The sequence below is a fragment of the Rana temporaria genome, chromosome 9, assembly GCF_905171775.1.
Source record: "Rana temporaria chromosome 9, aRanTem1.1, whole genome shotgun sequence".
Lineage (NCBI taxonomy): Eukaryota > Metazoa > Chordata > Amphibia > Anura > Ranidae > Rana > Rana temporaria.
The window spans coordinates 87,338,279-87,359,692 of NC_053497.1; the positions used below are offsets into that span (position 1 = coordinate 87,338,279).

At 41.2% G+C, this 21,414-nt stretch overlaps 1 protein-coding gene across 1 annotated transcript in view; it reads left to right on the forward strand.

The window, feature by feature from the left end:
- Positions 1-21,414, forward strand: part of TRPC5 (transient receptor potential cation channel subfamily C member 5) — a 391,753-nt gene that overhangs the window by 253,760 nt on the left and 116,579 nt on the right. Inside the window, exon 4 of the mRNA XM_040323870.1 lies at positions 3,923-4,259. Coding sequence (XP_040179804.1) covers positions 3,923-4,259 — 337 coding nt within the window. The remainder of the gene's footprint in view (positions 1-3,922; positions 4,260-21,414) is intronic.

The following is a 21,414-nucleotide window of genomic DNA, read 5'->3' on the forward strand; positions in this document are numbered from 1 at the left end:
TGTTGAACAATCCTCTGCCACAGTATATGGTGATCAGTATATGACAAGTGAAACACAGCTGCACAGTACCAAAGTCCTTTAAGCCATCCGGCAGTACTGTGATGTAGATTGGTTAGGGTGCATCCTCCAATTGAGTCACCAGGCCCTTCTTGAGATACCAGCCTTCCGCCTGGTCCTCTACAGGAAAGGTACTCCCCTGGAACTTCCAATTGCTCGCTTCTTCCCACAGGCAAGACAGCACAGGACCACCTCTGAACCAGTAGGCCCCAGACAGACTTCTGGGCGTACCTGCAGTAACATAGCCTCGGGCCAGCAGGCCACGAGGCAAAAGAAGAGAGACCATGAGGTCAGAGAGTGAAAGAAATGGTGTCTGCCCCTTAAGTATCCTCTCCCAGAATGTCCAGTGATAAAACACTCCCACTGGGCTGTTTCTGGAGAAGGGACACCCAATACACCTTAGCCTGTTGTACCTCCAACACCGGCCTGTGGTGACAACGACACCTACTGATGACGGTCTGGAACTGCACACAACACAGCCAACGCTGGAGCAGAAGCTAATTTAGCCATAACATTAAATCTGAACTACATACAGTTCAGATAACCCACTAAATTTACATGAGAGCACCTGGTCAACAGGAGCAGGGCGCTACAATAAAATTTATAAAAACTAAAAAAGGTTAAAGATAATTAACCATAGAAATATCATCGGACCTAGGGCCAAACTCTGCTTGCTGATGATGATAGCAGCTTTGTTCTCTTTTTCACCATTTTGTAAACATCAACCTGTTTATTTATAACTGAAAATAGAAGGTTTCTTCTGTATTGTTGTACAGGGGGAACTGAGTGAGTTTTCATTCTTTTTATTTATTTACTCATTGTGACATAAGTAGTGATAGAAGTATAATCCATGAACTAAACTAAAGTACGTTTATGGTAACAATTGATTGGATAGAGATATTAAAGGGGTTGTAAAGGTTTGTTTTTTATTTTCTAAATAGGTTCCTTTAAGCTAGTGCATTGTTGGTTCACTTACCTTTTCCTTCAATTTCCCTTCTAAATGTTTTTTTTCTTTGTTTTCTTTGTCTGAATTTCTCACTTCATGTTCCTCCTCAGTAAGGATGATGGGGGCGAGCTTACTGAGGAGAAACAGGAAGTGAGAAATTCAGACAAAGAAAATAAACATTTAGAAGGGAAATCAAAGGAAAAGGTAAGTGAACCAACAATGCACTAGCCTAATGGATCCTATTTAGAAAATAAAAAACAAACCTTTACAACCCCTTTAAGCTAAAGGATCAAACAGAGAGGGATCTCATTGTGTGTATTGGTTTTTATTAAAATTCATAAAAAAGTCTAAAAATTCACTCATGTTTATCGGCACCCAGGAATCATCTGCCAGGTTTTATTTTAAACTGTCATCGCTCCGCTGTAATGCTGCGTACACACGATCGGTTTGTCTGTGGGCCCCATCGGTTTTTTATTCATCGGTGAAAAAACTAGGAACTTGTTTTAAAATTATATGATGGTTAAAAAAACGATCATCTGTGGGCACGTCCATCGGTTAAAAATCCACGCATGCTCAGAATCAAGCCGACGCATGCTTGGAAGCATTGAACTTCATTTTTATCAGCACGTCGTTGTGTTTTACGTCACCGCGTTCTGACATGATTGTTTTTTTAACTGATGGTGTGTAGGCAAGACTGATGAAAGTCAGCTTCATCGGATATCTGATGAAAAAATCCATCAGACCGTTTTTATCGGATGATCCGATCATGTGCACAGGGCATAAGAGAGACGGCGTGTATGCATCAGCTAATTGCAGACCTGAGATGTTCTTGCCTCTACATGTACGAGTTTCATCTCAGGATTGACATCATCAGGAGGCGTTTACAATAAAACCGACAAATGATTCCTGTATGTCGAGGTGGGCACCAATACATGTGAATGACTTCTTAAACTTTTTTATTGTAATATTTAATTGTAATAAAAAATAGTACACACTATGAGATCCCTCTCTGTTTGATCCCTTCCCCTGCATGAGATTTATAATGAGGTTCTGTGAAGGAGACAGTAGGCAGAGGATCAGCAGCCACGCACAACCATGAGAAAAATTGCGTAGAACTTTTGGTATAAGCCAAAGGGGGTCATCTCCTTTTAGTGAGTTTAAACCATTTTAATTTGGGGCACATGAAATTGCACAGAATGGAGTACTGGTGGTGACAAGCACTTTATGTTTCTGAAGAAAATCATCACCTCAGCATGAGTTTTTGAACACTGGCACTTTTTAACAAAGAGAATGCCTTTTTGTTATCACTATGGACTTATTGATTGATCTCATTTGAATGGGAATGTTTGACCATGCTTCCAGAAGCGCATTTCTGAGGTCAGGCACTGATGTGGACGAGAAGGACTGGCTCACAGTCTCTGCTCTAATTCATCCCAAAGATTTCCTATCGGGTTGAGGTGTGCCTCTGTGTGTCTGTGTAAATCCAGGAAGTGGAACAGGCAACAGCTTTAGCTGCCCACAGTTAAAATGGTTGCAGCCAGACTCAGTGGAGGGAGATTTCTGCACCATATTTGGCAAGTACAAATTCACAGTACTGTATATAGAAAATAATATGCAAAGTGGTTGGAGGGAAGCTTTAGAATGGTAAAGATGTTTTATTACAAATTATGTGAGCAGACTGCAGTTCCTCTTTAAGAAATAAAAAATGGACCAAAAAAAAGTTTGGTTTCACCTCACAGCTTCTGACATTTTTTTTCTTTCTAAATTGCCATATAATTATCAGTCTTGACTGGTTACAGTAACACTGAATTTTTTCATATTCCACCTAAGCAATTTTCTTGCATTTGCTTGGCCGAATTCAGAAACCTTCAAAAGAACTCTCTCGCTAAGATAAAACATTTTAAAAAATGTGACTACCATAAAGAAAGTGTTTTACACCCATCTGTGCTGCCATTGCCTCTACTGTGAAGAAGCCACTGCCTGAAGTACAATATGAACTGACATTTCCGATGCCCTGTACACACGATCGGATATCTGATGGAATCTAATCCGATGGATTTTTTTGTCGGATATCCAATGAAGCTGACTTTGATCAGTCTTGCCTACACACTATCAGTCAAAAATCCGACCGTGTCCAACGCGGTGACATAAAACACTACGACGTGCTGAGAAAAATTAAGTTCAATGCTTCTGAGCATGCGTCGACTTGATTCTGAGCATGCATGGATTTTTGACCGATGGACTTCCACACAGACGATCGTTTTTTTTTTCTATCGGTTTTTTATCCATAGGAAAATTTTAAAACAAGTTCTATTTTTTTCACAGATAGAAAACAAACCGATGGGTCCCACACACGATCGGTTTGTCCGATGAAAACGGTCCATCGGTCCATTTTCATCAGACAAACCGATTGTGTTTACAGGGCTTCAGAGTGTTGAATTCTCAGTCCCCATGTTACTACTATGCCTGTTAGTGACATAGGTACTGGTGGAAGGAACCACAGTGGCATGACGTAGTCAGTGAAAGAGATGTGTAATAAACACCTCCCTTGCAGGGACCATGTTTCTTAAACTCTTTTTTATGACAGTCTCTTTAAGATGGTATGATGTTCTGTGTAACAAATTCATATTACTATGTTGCATTCTGGAGAGATGTTCTTGACCCTTCCATATTACATTCTGTAAAAATAATTTTAACATGCATAGCACATGCAATAACACATGCTTGTTAAAGCAACATCTAAATAAAAAAATAATATGCATCTGTTCAATAATATGTTGTGAATGGTGCCTTTTACAGAGATCCTTAATAACCTAATTATTATTACTGAAATAAATGTTTATTTATCTTTTAGTAAATAAAATGAATTCAATGAATGTTTTAATCAAGTCCTAATGATATATTTGTTTTCATTTCTAGTTTGTGGCCCAGCCAAACTGTCAGCAGTTGCTGGCTACACTGTGGTACGATGGATTCCCAGGTTGGCGCCGGAAGCACTGGGCAGTGAAGCTGTTGACTTGCATCACAATTGGACTGCTTTTTCCTGTGCTGTCTTTGGCATACCTGATAGCACCCAAGAGCAGGCTGGGACTGTTCATTAAAAAGCCATTCATCAAATTTATCTGCCACACAGCCTCATATCTCACGTTCCTCTTCTTTTTGCTTTTGGCATCTCAACACATAGTACGGACTGACTTACACATGCAAGGGCCTCCACCCACGGTAGTGGAGTGGATGATATTACCATGGGTTCTAGGTAAGTGACAATTTTAAGTGTTTCATAAATGTATGATAAAGTAATGACTGTTGTGGAATGCCTTACAAAAAAAAAAATGTAATATTTTACAATGTGTATACATTTCCATGGTCTTTGGCATTGCTTTAAAATTGTCATTTGTATAACATTGAGTTATGTGCACACTTGTAAGCTATATTAAAGATTAAAGTTAATTTTCTCCATTGGTGTACTAACTAGCAACAGTCTGTCCAATCTCCCAAAGCAACCCTGTTAAAGACCAAAATTGCCAGGTATGGTGTACACCTAATTCCCCCTCCAATAATAGTGCCTGGGTGAGTTATAGCTAGGTTGGCGCATTGCCAAGTGCAAATATCACCAACTGTCACACTGTTTGCATTTCATGGTGTTTGCAGAGGACTAAAGCAGCAGATTGCTAATTTGCTGGCTGCCTTCTTAGGGTGCTAACTACAGTATATAGTTGATGTGGAATTTTGTTAACTACAGGTATAGCAGGGCTTTTTTTCAGGGGGAACTTGGGGAACTCAGTTCCACCACCTTTGGCTCAGACCCTTTGGTGTCTGCTCACCACAATCACTTGTAAACACAGAAGTCTGGTTTCTGTGTTTACAAGTGACAGCTCTGCACTCTGTGGGTAACCCCCTGAACTCTGCACTCTGTATGTAATGCAATTCTGGTATTTAATACCCCTTTAAGACCCTTCAACTGTTTGTGAAATCTGAACGGGTCGTGGTTGAGTTCCTGCACCTATTTTATGAGAAAAAAAGCTCTGAGGTATAGTGATAATTATAGAAAGTTAAAGAAGTTAAATAAAAAGAGGAAGCAGTTTTAATTCTGTGTGTGTTATCTTTCTTATGTGTACACTTAGATTTTCTCCATTAGAGGGATTCTCCTACCCTAGGGGAGGCCAATCTCCCCAAATAGGGTAGATTATTTTAACTACTTGCCTACTGGGCACCCCCTTCCTGCCCAGGCCAATTTTCAGCTTTCAGTGATGTCACGCTTTTATTGACAAACGCACGTCCATGCAACATTGTACCCATATGATTTTTATTTATAATTATGTTTGAGACAGATAGAGCTTTCTTTTGGTGATATTTAATCAATACTGAAAAAAGGCCAACATTTAAAAAAAAAAACTACTTGTTCTTCATTTCTGCTATAAAAATGAGCAAATAATAGTAATTTTTCTCTTTCACTGATGTGCGCTGATGAATCTGCACTGGTGGGCACTGAGGAGGCTGCACTGATGGCCAGAGATGCAGCGGCACTGATGGGCACTAATAAGTGGCACTGATAGGCACTCATGAGGCTGCACTGATGGGCATTGATTTGATGCACTGATATGCTGCACTAATGGACACTGATATGCTTCATTGATAGACACTGATGGGGCTGCACTGATCATCAGGGCACTGATGATCAGTGCCCTGATTATTAGTGTAAATGTCCCCTATCACAGGAAAGCCACTTATTGGATTTCTTTTCATCACACAGACAGGAAAGGAAATGCCGATAACTATCATTTGTTTACATGGGATCAGCTGTGATTAGACACAGTTGATCACATGGTGAAGAACCAATGTCATTGGCTCTTATCCCTGATCGGTGATGTATCCAAGGAACGTGCAGCGTTACCGGGAGGACATCATATGACATCCACCTGGAAGGAGGTGCATCCCGCCCAGCAGTTAATTTGCTAGACCAGGCGCAAACTGGTTAAAATCCTAATAGAGGATCAAACTATTTCCTATTCGCCTTAAAAGGTTCCTTGGGGACAATTAGTTGAGTTCTTGTACTGGTGGCAACACAGGAAGTGAAGTGCAAATGTAAAGGAGTGCCCATTTACTCAACATGCTCAGGTGCAAATACAGGACATTTAAAGGGGTTGTAAAGGCAGAAGATTTTTTTATCTTAATGCATCTTATGCATTAAGATAAAAAGCTTAGTGTGTGCAGCAGCCCCCCTCAGCCCCCTTAAAACTTACCTGAAGTCCTTCTCTATCCATGAGTATCTCTGCCGTCTCAGATTCTCCCTCCTGCCGCCAAAGTCAGCTAGCCAATCGGTGGAGAGAGGGCGTGGATCCGGGTTGGGGCTTTGTGTCTGAATGGACAAAGGGAGATGTGATTCAGGTTGGGTGCCCCCATAGCAAGCTGCTTACTGTAGGGAGGGGCCAGGATCACAGAAGAGAGACCCAAGAAGAGGAGGATCCGGGCTGATCTTTGCTAATCCACTGCAACCGAGCAGGTAAGTATAACATGTTTGGTATTTTTAAGGGCAAAAAAAGACTTTACAATCACTTTAAATTCCTTTTCCCACAACTCCCTGGTTTCCTGGATATGCCCAAGAAAGATAAGTTAGTAATTTTGGGAAGGCCACACCTGATGAGGCAGAAGTAGTGGGACAAGAGATCTGCAGCCAGGTGAGAGTCCCTAAACTGTTTGTGCTTGCATGCGGGTAGCTGGGCAAGGACCTAATGCTAGGCAGCATCTCTGGAAAACCCAGCTACTGTGGGAAGCACCTCTCCAGTTCTACCAGAGGATATGCTCACTTTAATTCCCCGGTCGGTTTGGTCCGATGAAATTGAACCTATACACATGGACCAAACCGACTGTGTGTATAGGCTATCGGTCTGTTTTCCTTCGGTCCAAAATTTTAAAACATGCTTCAAAACCGAACCGATGGACCGCTGCCCCATCGGACCAAACCGATGGTTAGTACAGAAAAGCATCGGTTCAAAACCCGTGCATGCTCAGAATCAAGTCGACGCATGCTTGGAAGCATTGAACTTCGTTTTATTCAGCACGTCGTGTGTTTTACATCACCGCGTTCTGACCCGATCGGATTTTGAACTGATAGTGTGTACGTACGGCCACTTCAGAGGTGAACCGATGAAAATGGTCCGTCGGACCATTCTCATCGGTTTTGTCCGACCGTGTGTACGGGGCCTTAGATGTCCCTTAGCTGAGAGTGAAGAAAGGGTTAAGTTAAAGCACTAATAAACCCTCCTATCCTTTTTAGCCAAGGAGGCTGCCATCTTAGCCACTGAAAAAACAAAATGCAGTGCTTTCTCATAAAGAAAATCACACAAACAAGTGTACACAGATTAAAAGTGTCAATAAAAAGTCTCTCAAAACTTGGAACACAAATAAATGTGATCAATTCATAAACTTGGATCCAAAGAGATGTTACTGTAAGATGAAATTACAATCAAATAATCCTCCTTATCAGAGAGATGTGGCCACCATAACAAGCAGCCAAAAACACAGATACGCAACTTCAGGCAAGATTAGGAAAACATTTTCCAAAAACACCACTTCAGGATCCAGTACTGCAGTAACACTTATATTTTTTACAAGATCCATATATATGATGGGGGAGAGAAAACCGCCTCCTCATAGTGTGGTAAGATTCATAGCAAAGATAGTATAATAAAATATTGCACTTTTAGAGCAAAGCTGATTGGATAGTATATACAAATCACATCCAATCATCAAGATGACCATGGTCCATGACGGTGCGCGATGATGGCACACACCGTGACTCCGCGCAAGTGATGTTTGTGTGATTTTTTTGTTAAAGACACAGCGCTGCATTTCTTATTTTCATTAGTTTGATGTGTACTGCCTACATATTATGATAGCTGCTGCGCATTATTAATCTTGTTAATTAAATCAAAGTGCTGGTACCTGTATACACTTTTTAGCCACTGTTTGAGCTGCAACTGCATAGTGCTGCACATGTGATCAGTTAGATCTACAGCGATTTGATGATTTGACAGGTTGGTTGAGAGCACAAGCAAGTGTGCTATTAGCATTCCCAGAATGATGCAGGTGTGTTCTGCATTAATGTTAGAGCCAGAGATAGAGGTCAGAGGCCCCACCCTCCCAAGGGAGTCAGTGTGTGAAGGAAGCTGTGAGATGCACATTGCACCATACTGTCCAGGCCAGGACAGACAAAGGCCCGAGCCTGTGAGGATGTAACAGATGGAAGCTGCAAGAGAGACAAAGGTACAGCGTTTTGTGCAAGCACTGCTAGGACTGTGTGTTTGATGGTCTGGAGGACCAAGGCAGGAGGCCTATGCAGTGATGCTTCAAAGAGAGCCAGGAGGCTGAATTCTATGTTTTGTTGCATTAATGGTAAGAGCCCCCTCCATGGGAAACTATTCAAGGGTGAGCTTTTTCCTTTGTTTTAAATAAAAGTGGGCAGAAAAAGCCCTGAAAACATAATTCTGGTGTGGAGTAAACTCACTGTTTGGCGCTACCAATGAGCTACAAATTCCAACTTGTCACAGTGCATAAAAACTCACTGAAACACAGGAAAACTGATGTAAACTCATGTCTCTGCAAGTGAAATCTGTGCATTTTTCCCAATCAGGTTTCATACAGTGTAAAGAAAGGTGATAAGCGCTACACATTATGGTAAGGTAATGTCAATCACGTCGGGTCACAGTTAATATACATAAAACACGCCCCCCACATCCTCATTTGAATTAGGCATGCTTACGCCAGCCTATTCACGCTACGCCGCCGTAACTTAGGAGGCAAGTACTTTGTGAATACAGTACTTGCCTCTCTGACTTACGGCGGCGTAGTGTAAATACGATACGCTACGCCGCCGCAAAGATGCGCGCCCCTACCTGAATCCAGCTAATAATGTATAATTTGGTTGCATACTGCATGCTAAATCATGATAAATTGTGTTTTTTCTAACAGTGTTGTTTCATTATGTTAATGTATAGCTGGTGCGTATAAAACTGCTTACCTTGCAGTTAAAAAAGAAACAAATGAGGAAAGGTCTCATTATTGTCTAGCGTAGGTTTGCAATCTGTTGGGCAGTTGTGCTGCCAGAGAAATGGTACAGGTATTGATATGATAAGTTACTATTGCGAAAATCAATATCAGTGATCCAAGAACAATGAAAAACTGGTACAACACAGGAGATGCCAACAGCTTTCTTATCCACTTGCCGACCAGGGCACGACTATATATGTCGGCTGGGCATATGGGTGTACAGGTACTTCCCCTTTAAGACGGGGCATTGTGGGCGCGTCGTGAGCTCCGTGAGTGTGACCGTGTCTCCCGCGCACTTGTTGTCCACCGGGAGTCCCGCGATCGTCTCACGAAGAGGAAGAATGTGGAAATGCTGATGTAAACAAGCATTTCCCCGTTCTGCCTAGTGACAAGGACACGGATCACGGCTCCCTGTAATCAGGAGCGGTGATCAGGGTCATGTCACATGTAGCCCATCCCCCCTACAGTTAGAACACATCCCTAGGACACACTTAACCCCTTCAGCGCCCCCTACTGGTTAACCCCTTCACTGCCAGTGTCATTTACACAGTAATCAATGCATTTTTATAGCACTGATCGCTGTATAAATGACAATAGTCCCAAAATGACGTCAAAAGTGTCCGATGTGTCCACCATAATGTCGCAGTCACGATAAAAATCGCTGATCGCCGTCATTACTAGTAAAAAATAATGTATTAATAAAAATGCCATAAAGCTATCCCCTAGACGCTATAACTTTTGCGCAAAGCAATTAATAAATGCTTATTGAGGTTTTTTTTTTTTTTTTTTTTACTAAAAATATGTAGAAGAATACGTATCAGCCTAAACTGAGGAAAAAACACACATATATACATATACACATATATATATATATATATATATATATATATATATATATATATATATATATATATATATATATATGGGCATATTTATTATAGCAAAAAGTTAAAAATATTGCATTTTTTTTTAAAAATGGTCACTCTTTTTTTGTTTATAGCGCAAAAAATAAAAGGTGATCAAATACCACCAAAAGAAAGGTCTATATGTGGTTAAAAAAGGACGTCAATTTTGTTTGGGAGCCACGTCGCGCAACCGTGCAATTGTCAGTTAAAGTGACGCAGTGCCGAATCGCAAAAAGTGCTCTGGTCTTTGGGCAGCCAAATGGTCCAGGGCTAAAGTGGTTAAGATGTTTTGGAAGTACATTTTCCAGTATAACTTTCCAATTTCTATATGAAAGAGCTTAGGAGACACATGACAGGCTTATGAATACTGCAGCATTAACTGTATATAGCTGCTGCCAACCAATCACAGTTAATTTTTTAAATTTACTAAGGAATCCAAAGTTATACCAGATTTATTTTTTGGAGAAAAATATTATAACCAAAGGCGAAACTATATGCATTTCAAACGGTGGGGGCAGTCCATGTCTTGGAAATTATTGGCTTAGAGGTAGAAGTGTAGACTTTTCTGAGCATAGATTGCACATTTATTCAACTGCCAAAAATAGCTTAGTTCCAGCTGTGAAGAAGAAGCTTCTCTCCTATGGTACGTTGCATAGATTAAACACAGCAGCAACTCATGAGAAGGAAGGCAAGTCTTCCAGTAGCACTGCAAGCACCTATAGCCTGATTTAGATTTTTACAGTAAGTGTTCAAATTCAGTAACCAGTAGTGTTAAAGCGGAGGTTCACCCTAATAGCATGTATATCTGACCAACTCTCTTATAATCGTAACAAGTTTTTTTATGCTTTACGTACCTTGTAATCCATTTTTTCAATCTACTTCTCCCCGCGGGAGTAGGCGTTTCTATGCCTAGGGGGATTGTCATCTGGGAGGTCGCCCAGATGATTGACGTCTGTTCGCCCCCGGCAGATAAGGCCCCATTCCCCGTATTGCGTAGGCTTGCACGAGTTACGGGGCTTCCAAAAAAAGCCGAACATGCGGAGATGTGAGTCGGCACTATACGGCGCCTGCGCTCTGCATGTTCGACTTTTTTCGGAAGCCCCGTAACTCGTGCCTATGCAATACGGGGGAACAGACGTCAATCCTCTGGGCGACCTCCCAGATGACAATCCCCCTAGGCATAGAAATGCCTACTCCCACGGGGAGAAGTAGATTGAAAAAATGGATTACAAGGTACGTAAAGCATAAAAAAAAACTAATTGCAGACAGTACTTGTTACTACTATAAGGGAGTTGGTCAGATATACATGCTATTAGGGTGAACCTCCGCTTTTAAGTTGTTGTAAATACAGATGCATTATAAACTGCTCACCTTTTACCACCAGTATTAAGGGGTTTAAATAGAGTACTTATAATTACATAGTTACATAGTTAGTCAGGTTGAAAAAAGTCCATCCAGTTCAACCACAAAAAATAAAAAAACAAAATAAAAAACACAGTAAAATCCTATACACCCAACTCCATACCACAGTTGATCCAGAGGAAGGCAAAAAACCCCAGCAGAGCATGATCCAATTTGCTACAGCAGGGGAAAAAATTCCTTCCTGATCCCCCGAGAGGCAATCGGATTTACCCTGGATCAACTTTACCTACAAATCTTAGTACTCAGTTATATTCTGTACATTTAGGAAAGAATCCAGGCCTTTCTTAAAGCAATCTACAGGCCTTTCTTAAAGCTATTTTTCTGGCGTATAGTTACCCCTGCTATATGAGGGGTAGCTAATGTTAAGTATGGCCGTCGTTACTGCGCCAAGTTTTGAAATTTTTACATCGTGTGCGTAAGTCATTCGCGAATACGGATACGTAATTTACGTTCACGACGAAAGCAATGATGTCCTTGCGACGTCATTTAGAGCAATGCACACTGGGAGATTTTACGGACGGCGCATGCGCCGTTCTAGTAAAACGTAAAAAACGCGGGGTCAAGGGAAATTTAAATAAAACACGCCCCCTACATCCCCATTTGAATTACGCGGCCTTACGCCACAACACATACGCTACGCCGCTCTAACTAAGGGCGCAAGTTCTTTGTGAATAAAGAACTTGCGCCCAAAGTTAGAGTAACGTATCGGAGATAGGTTAGGCGGGCCGGACAGATACGCCAATGTATCTGAATCCGGCCCAGTGACTTTAAAAATACTGAAACCACTGGATAGGTATGACAGCAAGGGTTCTGGTATTTTCAAAAGGAGAGGGCATTGATGCATGCTCTATATACAACTAGAAAACAATGACATTGGGGTTTATTTACTATAGGCAAGTAGACTGTGCGCTTTGCAAAGTGCAGTTGTACAAAGTGCCAACGTTCCCGCAATGCCTCCACGTGTGCCCCGTCCCCTTTATAAAGGGCTCCTCCCCCTTCACTCAGCCTGCGTTCAGCACACTCCCCTGCTCCTCCGCCTGCACCTGTTAACCCCCTGTTGCCCATACTTCCACCCAGTCATGCCGGCCCTCCATTATTCTTCCTTTGGGTCTTTTCACTCAGGGCCTCACTGGATCACTGCCTTGTGGACATTAAACTGGATAGTATATTGATAAATCAAAGTAATGTTTTCTGCCACATTCTAGCACCATTCTGCCAGTCTTTCTGGTCTCTGTGAGGAACGCTGTGATTGTTAGCCTGACTTTCTGTTGTTAAAGGGTCTAACAGAAAACCATGCTATGCAGTCACATGTTATACTGATTGAGTCACAGAGACAATATTATAAAGAGTCCTGTGCAGCTTTCTCTGCACTATATGCATTTGTTGTCATATTAATCCTGTTTTTCACTATTGCTTTTAACTTTGCACCTTTTTAGTAAGCTGAAAATTACATTTACTCCCTGTCTGATCATTCAGCAGATTACCTATTCTGTTTAAAAGTTCCATACCTAATCATTTATATTGGTCCTTTTTGAAAAAGTGTTAATAAAACACCTACAGGACAATAGCCCCTAGCCCTTCCTACAGCAGGCCTGAACCAGTCCCTAGGCTCTTAAGCCTCGTACACACGGCCGATTTTTCCCGAAGGAAAAACTGCGAGGAGAGCTTTTGGCTGCGAATCCCGGCCATGTGTATGCTCCTCGCTGTTTTTCCGACGGGAAAACTGGCCAAAAACCGCCAGAGAAAAAAAGAGAACCAGCTCTCTTTTTTACCGTCCGGAAAACCGGCAGACTTTTGCCCAGAGGTTTTTGGCAGTTTTCCTATGGAAAAAACTGCAATGGAGCATACACACGGCCGGGATTCCCGACCAAAGCTCCATCGCAGTTTTCCTGTCGGGAAAACAGGCCGTGTGTAGGGGGAAAGACTGACAAGCAGGTTCTTGGCTTTCCCCTCAGGATTTCTGATGGGAACTTTGTGTACAGGGCATTAGGCTTTCTAATGAATAAATAACTTAATCCATGTATTTCAGAGCTTACAGCAGTTTCAATTCCCATACAGTTTGATTTCCATGTATGACCATTAATGTTAGCTAGAAATAGAACTTTATATCTTCTCTTTGCAGGGTTGCTCTTCTGTCGTTGCATATTTGTCTCTCATGATTGATGTGCATATGTTTATTTTATCAGTATACGCTCCTCCAAGCTAGAATTTATGTTTATTTGATTTTCAATGTCAAATAGATATATTATTGTTGATATATTTGCTGGGGCACACATAGCTGTCACTGATCTATGCACACAGCAAAGGCCTGTTTTTTTTAGTTTCTGGGCTGTAGTTTTCACTGTCAGCAGTAATGTGATGAGAAAAGGTATATGCAGTATTACTGTAATAAAAAAAATAGAATTTATTTTATTATCAATTCATACAGTTAAATATTGTTACAGCAAACCTTAAAAGTCAATGCTGGTGAAGGCAATATACTGTATATCCCTTAATCTGCCTTCACCAGAATCACATACTTCAATACATCACATCACATATATGTTTTCTTCCCTCTCCAGCCCTTTTTTAAGTTCTAAATTGCTCTAGTCGGAGCTTACACGGTGATAAAAACTCTAAAGCCTTGTACACGCGCTCAGTTTTCTCGGCCAGAACCAGCAAGAAAACTGCTGGCAGAGCTTTCTTCCCGAGTAAACCGTGCGTGTGTGCAAGGCTTTGAGATTTCTCGTCAAGAAAACTGCCCAGAATCTAGACGAGAAAAATAGAGAACCTGCTCTCTATTTTCTCGTTGTGATTCTCGGCAGTGTTCTCCTGCCGAGAAACCCGGGCGTCTGTATACTTACCTGTCGCCGTGGAAACCCACACATGCTCGAGATGACTGACGCATGCGCGGTAGCTTCCAAGGCATAGGTAGGGTGTAGCAAGATGGCGGCGATGGCATCAAATGTGACGAGCGCATGCTCGTCGTAGTCGGTGACGTCACCGCATTCGTGCCATTCAAAAGAACGGCGGTTCTTTTGAATGGAGTGTGTGTACACTCGGCCGGCAAGAGAATCTTGCCAAGAATCTCGTCGGGAAAAACAATTTTCTTTTCCTGACGAGATCCTGGGCCGTGTGTACAGGGCTTGAGGGCTAGATGGGTGGGGGGAGCAGTAAAGAGAACCTATTCCTTTTCCTTGAGGTTTGCTTTATAGCTAGACTCCAGGCAATCCGATAACAATTTACAATATGTCAACTGTTATATCTGCCAAAGAATTTATAATTATGTCCATTTACTTTTGTGGTTCATACACCTCTGCTAAACAGCAGAACAGCTGGAAGGTGTCGTCAACACTGTCAGAAGTTACATCGTTTTATTCTCCCTGTCTGCAGAATGTTGATTGGACAATGAAATGAGCAGCAACACACTGATAAGGCATGAACTCTGCTCACTCTTCTGCAAGCCCGTTATCAGCACATTTAACTGCCGTAGGATTCTAACTGGCTGTTAGTTTTGCCCCAGCCTCTTCTAGTCTTCTGTGTAAAGGAATGACAGGAGACTGATATCAAAAGACAGATTCAAAACCTTACGCTAGCTGTATTAAAAATACATTTAACTGTAAAAAATTGTGTCTATTTACATTAGCCCTTGATGTGCCCGTGGTTCAACAATTAAAATTCACACACGGAAGCGCATGCGAGTATAAAATGTACTATAAAGCCCCGTACACAGGCAGAATGTCAGGGGGTGTTGGCTGGTTCAATAGAAACGGGCTGACATTTGGCCCGCGTGTACTGCAGTTGGTCCAACATATGCCTGTACTTCGACCACCTTCTGTCGAAGGGGCATGACTGGAAAAGGTCTGCCGACCGGCTCTCGATCTGCGACCTCAGCCAATGGGCTAAGAGCACTGACCAAAGTATTTTGGCTGGGGGTGGGGCATCCCCCCTGTCAGAACACAATGGGAATAGCAGGGGAGATCGATGTATTAACATCATATTGTTAGTACAGCGCCTCCGATCTGAGCTGTCAGGGTTTTTTTGTTCAGACCGCTAGGTTGAGCGGAAAAATAACTAGCAGTGTGTACTAGGCTTAAGTGAGTGTAAAAGTAAACAAATAGTAGGCTGAAAAGATACTGTACTCGATCATTAACATAAAAAAAAAATACTGCCGCAGTTGTAGAAAAGAGGCACCTAGATGGGTCTACCTGCATCCACGTTCAGCATAAGATGTTATTTTTAGTCACCTTTTTTTATTGTTGCCCATGGCAGTTTTGAATATTTAGACCAATGCAGCTGTAGTTCAACCATAAAATTTGTGGTTTCTTTAAGTTTTGCTAGGTGCCTCATGTATTGACAGCTCACATCCATAAGTGCTATCTGGCATTTCTTATAACTGACACCTACTACTGATCAAAAGTCAACCTACTAAAACTCATGTTTCCAATCATACTTTTTTCATTCTAAACTACTAATATTAAACAGCTTTTTCAGGCGTTTAAATCATTTTGTCTACTGCTGTACAGCCGTGGCCAAAAGTTTTGAGAATAACACAAATATAATTTTTTCACAAAGTCTGCTACTTCAGTGTTTTTAGATCTTTTTGTCAGATGTTACTGTTGTATACTGAAGTATAATTACAAGCAATTCATAAGTGTCAAAGGCTTTTATTGACAATTACATTAAGTTCATGTAAAGAGTCAATATTTGCAGTGTTGCCCCTTCTTTTTCAAGACCTCTGCAATTCTCCCTGGCATGCTGTCAATCAACTTCGGACTGATGGCAGCCAATTCTTGCATAATCAATGCTTGGCGTTTTTGTAATAGAGTGCTTGTTGCGCTAAATGCTTGGCGTTTGTCAGAATTTCTGGGTTTGTTTTTGTTTACCCATCTCTTTATAGGATTGACCACAAGTTCTCAATGGGATTAATGCCTGAGGATTTTCCTGGCCATGGAGCCAACATTTTGATGTTTTGTTTCCCAAGCCACTTAGTTATCACTTTTGCCTTATGGCAAGGTGCTCCATCATGCTGGGAAAAGGTGCTATTGGTCACCAAACTGTTTTTGGATGGATGGGAGAAGTTGCTCTTGGGGGATGTTTTTGTACCATTCTTTATTTATGAGTGAACACACTCCCGTGGAGCAACCCCACACATGAATGGTCTCAGGATGCTTTATTGCATGACGCATGACACAGGCCTGATGGTAGCGCTCACCTTTCCTTGCCCAGTCCTCAGCAATCCAATCCCTGTACCTTTTTCAGAATATCAATCTGTCCCTGATGTTTTTCCTGGAGAGAAGTGGCTTCTTTGCTGCCCTTCTTGACACCAGGTCATCCTCCAAAAGTCTTCTCACTGTGCGTGCAGATGCACACACACACCTGCCTGCTGCCATTCCTGAGCAATCTTTGCACAGGTGGTTCCCCGATCCCGCAGCTGAATCAACTGCAGGAGACGGTCCCCGCACTTGCTGGACTTTCTTTGGTGCCCTGAAGCCTTCTTCACAAATGCAGTGGACATTTTTTTGGGGGACCACTGAAAACCTTATAGGCTGTTTGTAAGAGCAATGGTCCAACTCTCAAGTGTGCTGCTAACTCGGGGTATTTAAATCCTTGCTGCAACACTAAGAACTATATGTAAAAATACACAAAAAGAAGAGTGCATTTTTTTTACTGTATTGGCAGCCTAACTGCATTACAATATCAATTACAACGGCTTTTTAGTTTATAAATGTTTCTACCCATATTTTCCAAAAATGTTTCCTTTGTAACTTGTTCTTTGCTATTATTCCTTTTTGGGGAGGGGGGTTAGTGCTCATATTTCTCTGGTTACAAGTTCAAAATAGCAAATTACATTTTTCAGTTGCATTCAGCAGGGATCTTGTGATAGTTGATGCTATTGTGTTTTTTTCTTAGCAATCACAGGGTGATTCGTAACTCCCATTAGTTTTCATAAAAATAGCAAACATGGTATATTTACCTGCTCTGTGCAATGGTTTTGCAAAACCATTGCACAGAGCAGGTAAATATACTATGTTTGCTATTTTTATTTTTAAATAAGGGTTAACAATCACTTTAACATTTATTGTTATGTAATTATTTTAAGTATATTTAAAAATGATATATATTTATTGTGTAAAAATATGTGCAAATGTATGGCATTAAATTATATATGGGGTATACTGCACTGTGCGATAAGTGAACACACAAATTAGCTGCCAACACAGCTGAGACAAAGCAAAAACTGGTGAATATGAAAAAGTGTAGTGCTTATTTTTGTGAAAAAGTCAGTTAACAACTCATATCAAATGTTGCAAATATACATATATATGAAATCTTAATTTCAGTGAAACCAAGTGACTGAGTGTGATCTGTGAAAAAAAAATATATGTAACAAATAAATCAGAACAAAGCAGTCCTTATTGTGACCACACACAAATAACAGTCCAAAAGTGTAGAAAAAACTCCAAGGTTGAAAGGAAGATTCCCACTTGGATGTAACCCTCTCTGTTCTCTATCCTTTCGGATAGAGACACCATCACCGATGTAAGGAGGAGGCTTACCAGATGGTGTGGCCTTGGTGAGGTTTATACCACCCAAGTCAAAACAGGCTTATATAATCAGTCAGCAAGATGTATACAGCTGGTCCTGAGTCCGCATATGAGTCGGCACCACAATTTCCAGTATACACCAGGAAGTGTAAATACACGTAGTCTTGTTGGAGCCAGAGATACGGTAACCACATAACATGCGTAATGGGAAAAAACTCACAGATGATGACTGTTTAGTTGAAACGCGTCGGATGGACCCATTCAGACACATCGCTCTTGAACTTATGATGTTCTTGTATCTTTTATCTTTTTAATAAATACTACCTTGTACGGTATCACACTATGTGAGTTTTTTTTCCCGTTATGTGGTAAACGTATCTCTGGCTCCAACAAGACTTTATGTATTTACACTTCCTGGTGTTTACTGGAATTTGCGGTGCCGACTGATATGTGGACTCAGGACCAGCTGGATACATCTTGCTGACTGATTATATAAGCCTGTTTTGACTTGGGTGGTATACACCTCACCAAGTCAACACCATCTGGTAAGCCTCCTCCTTACATCGGTGGTGGTGTCTCTATCCTTTCACAGAGAGGGTCACATCCATGTGAGACTCTTCATTTCAACCTTGGAGTTTTTTCTACACTTTTGGACTGTTATTTGTGTGTGGTCACAATAGAGGACTGCTTTGTTCTGATTTATTTGTTACATATATTTTTTTTTTCACAGATCACACTCAGTCACTTGGTGTTACTTAAATTAAAATTTCAAATATATGTACAGTACAGACCAAAAGTTTGGACAAACCTTCTCATTTTAAAGAGTTTTCTTTATTTTCATGACTATGACAATTGTAGATTCACACTGAAGGCATCAAAACTATGAATTAACACATGTGGAATTATACATAACAAAAAAGTGTGAAACAACTTAAAATATATTTCATATTCTAGGTTCTTTAAAGTAGCCACCTTTTGCTTTGATTACTGCTTTGCACACTCTTGGCATTCTCTTCATGAGCTTCAAGAGGTAGTCACCTGGTGCAGCACCCCATCACTCTCCTTCTTGGTCAAATAGCCCTTACACAGCCTGGAGGTGTGTTTGGGGTCATTGTCCTGTTGAAAAATAAATGATGGTCCAACTAAACGCAAACCGGATGGAATAGCATGCTGCTGCAAGATGCTGTGGTAGCCATGCTGGTTCAGTATGCCTTCAATTTTTAATAAATCCCCCAACAGTGTCACCAGCAAAGCACCCCCACACCATCACACCTCCTCCTCCTCCTCCTCCATGCTTCACGGTGGGAACCAGGCATGTCGAGTTCATCCGTTCACCTTTTCTGCGTCGCACAAAGACACGGGGGTTGGAACCAAAGATCTCAAGTTTGGACTCATCAGACCAAAGCACAGATTTCCACTGGTCTAATGTCCATTCCTTGTGTTCTTTAGCCCAAACAAGTCTCTTCTGCTTGTTGCCTTTCTTTAGCAGTGGTTTCCTAGCAGATATTCTACCATGAAGGCCTGATTCACACAGCCTCCTCTTAACAGTTCTAGAGATGTGTCTGCTGCAAAAGGTGGCTACTTTGAAGAACCTAGAATATGAAATATATTTTCAGTTGTTTCACACTTTTTTGTTATGTATAATTCCACATGTGTTAATTCATAGTTTTGATGCCTTCAGTGTGAATGTACAAATTTCATAGTCATGAAAATAAAGAAAACTCTTTGAATGAGAAGGTGTGTCCAAACTTTTGGTCTGTACTGTATGTTTGCAACATTTGATATGAGTTGTTAACTGACTTTTTCACAAAAATAAGTGCTACACTTTTTCATATTCACAAATGTATTGCATTAGCCATGTTAGTCCCATTGATACTTTTAACTGTTTTGTCAGTTATACTTATGTAACCTTTAACAGCCAATAATGATTTTTGAGGTTTAAAGGTAGATGAACTACATACAATAATAATAGGAATGGAATGCTATACACATTGGTGAATTATACCTTGTACAGCTTTGTGACCCAGCAAAATAAATGTGAAAAAGAAAAGAGAGAAAATATTTAGAGGTTGATGTGAAGGTGAAACTAGATTAAACCACTGTGAAATGATAAAACTGCTCAATACTTCACATACTGGGTCCTAGAATAGATGTGTATGAAGCATAACTAGGTCAATAACAGCAGTCTGGTTTCAAGCTATGATGTGATGTGTGAGAATATTTTGCTATAGGACATCAGGGAACACTATTCAGATCCACCCTGCTAACATGGAGATTCTGACTGTACAAATATTTAATTCATCGGCCAACATGATGCAAGTTTGGATATTTTCTCATACATTTTATTTTCATAGCCATTCCTTTCAATACAAGTAGGTGGCTGCCTCACTGGTTCTAAGCGTCAATGATGTTTCCTTTGTATCAGTCTACATCCAGATTTCTTTAAACTGATATTAAAGGTTATGTTTTTCCCCATAAAATAACAAACATGTCATACCTACCTGTTCTGTGAAATAGTTTTTTAACTTTGCCTTTTCCAGGAAAATTAGGATATTCACTGGCTAGCAGGCTCATCGAGGAGTCAGTTCTTACCCTTCCTATGTTCTCACATTGCCCCAGTCTGCTGCTGCTGCAGTCTGCGAAGACACCCATGCATGTTTTTGTTTTTTTCAGGGCATATAAACTTGATCATAACTATGAATGTTTTGTCTTATGCCTGTGTAACAGCCCTCAGTCCTAGTGAATGTGTAAATTTTGGGAGGCAGGCAGGCATGTCCCATGCCCTGGTTAGGAAAGCAACATTAGTGATGTCACCAAAGGAAAGTTTGTTGGGAACAGGCAATCTGATCTACAGCCACTACAAAGGAAGAAAAAACATTCTGGGTGTTCACCAAACAAAGATTGAGCATGTTGGGAGTATGCCTGCTAAAGATTTATTTACACAGGTGTCCAATGGCTGTCGTCGGGAGTCAACCATCTGGAGTGTTGTTGCCTGTCTTTGGTTGCTAACTTTACCAGTATAAAAAATTACATGAGCTTCTTTTTGGCAGATTACAAGTGTTTTTGGCCCCTTATTCCTCGTACACACGACCAGTTTTCCTGGCAGGAAAACAATGTGCAGCATGGGGCAGAAAATGAAGGGAAATCTATTAATGGGCCATAGATGGCAAAACTCTCCCTGTTGCCTTGTACACACGATTGGTTTTCTCGGCGGTAGAAAGCCGGGAAAACCGAGAACCTTTTCGGTAGCTTTTTCCCCTACACGCGGCCAGGTTTCCCAGCAGGAAAACTGCCATGAGAGCTTTGGTTGGGAAACCCGGCTGTGTGTATGCTCCATCGCAGGTTTTCCCCATAGGTAAACTACCAGCTTAAAAACCGCCAGGATCTCATTTTTCCCACCGGGAAAACTGCGATGGAGCATACACGGCCGGTTTTCCCGGCCAACAGCTTTAATGGCAGTTTTCCAGACAGGAAAACCGATCATGTTTACGAGAAATTAGAACCCTTT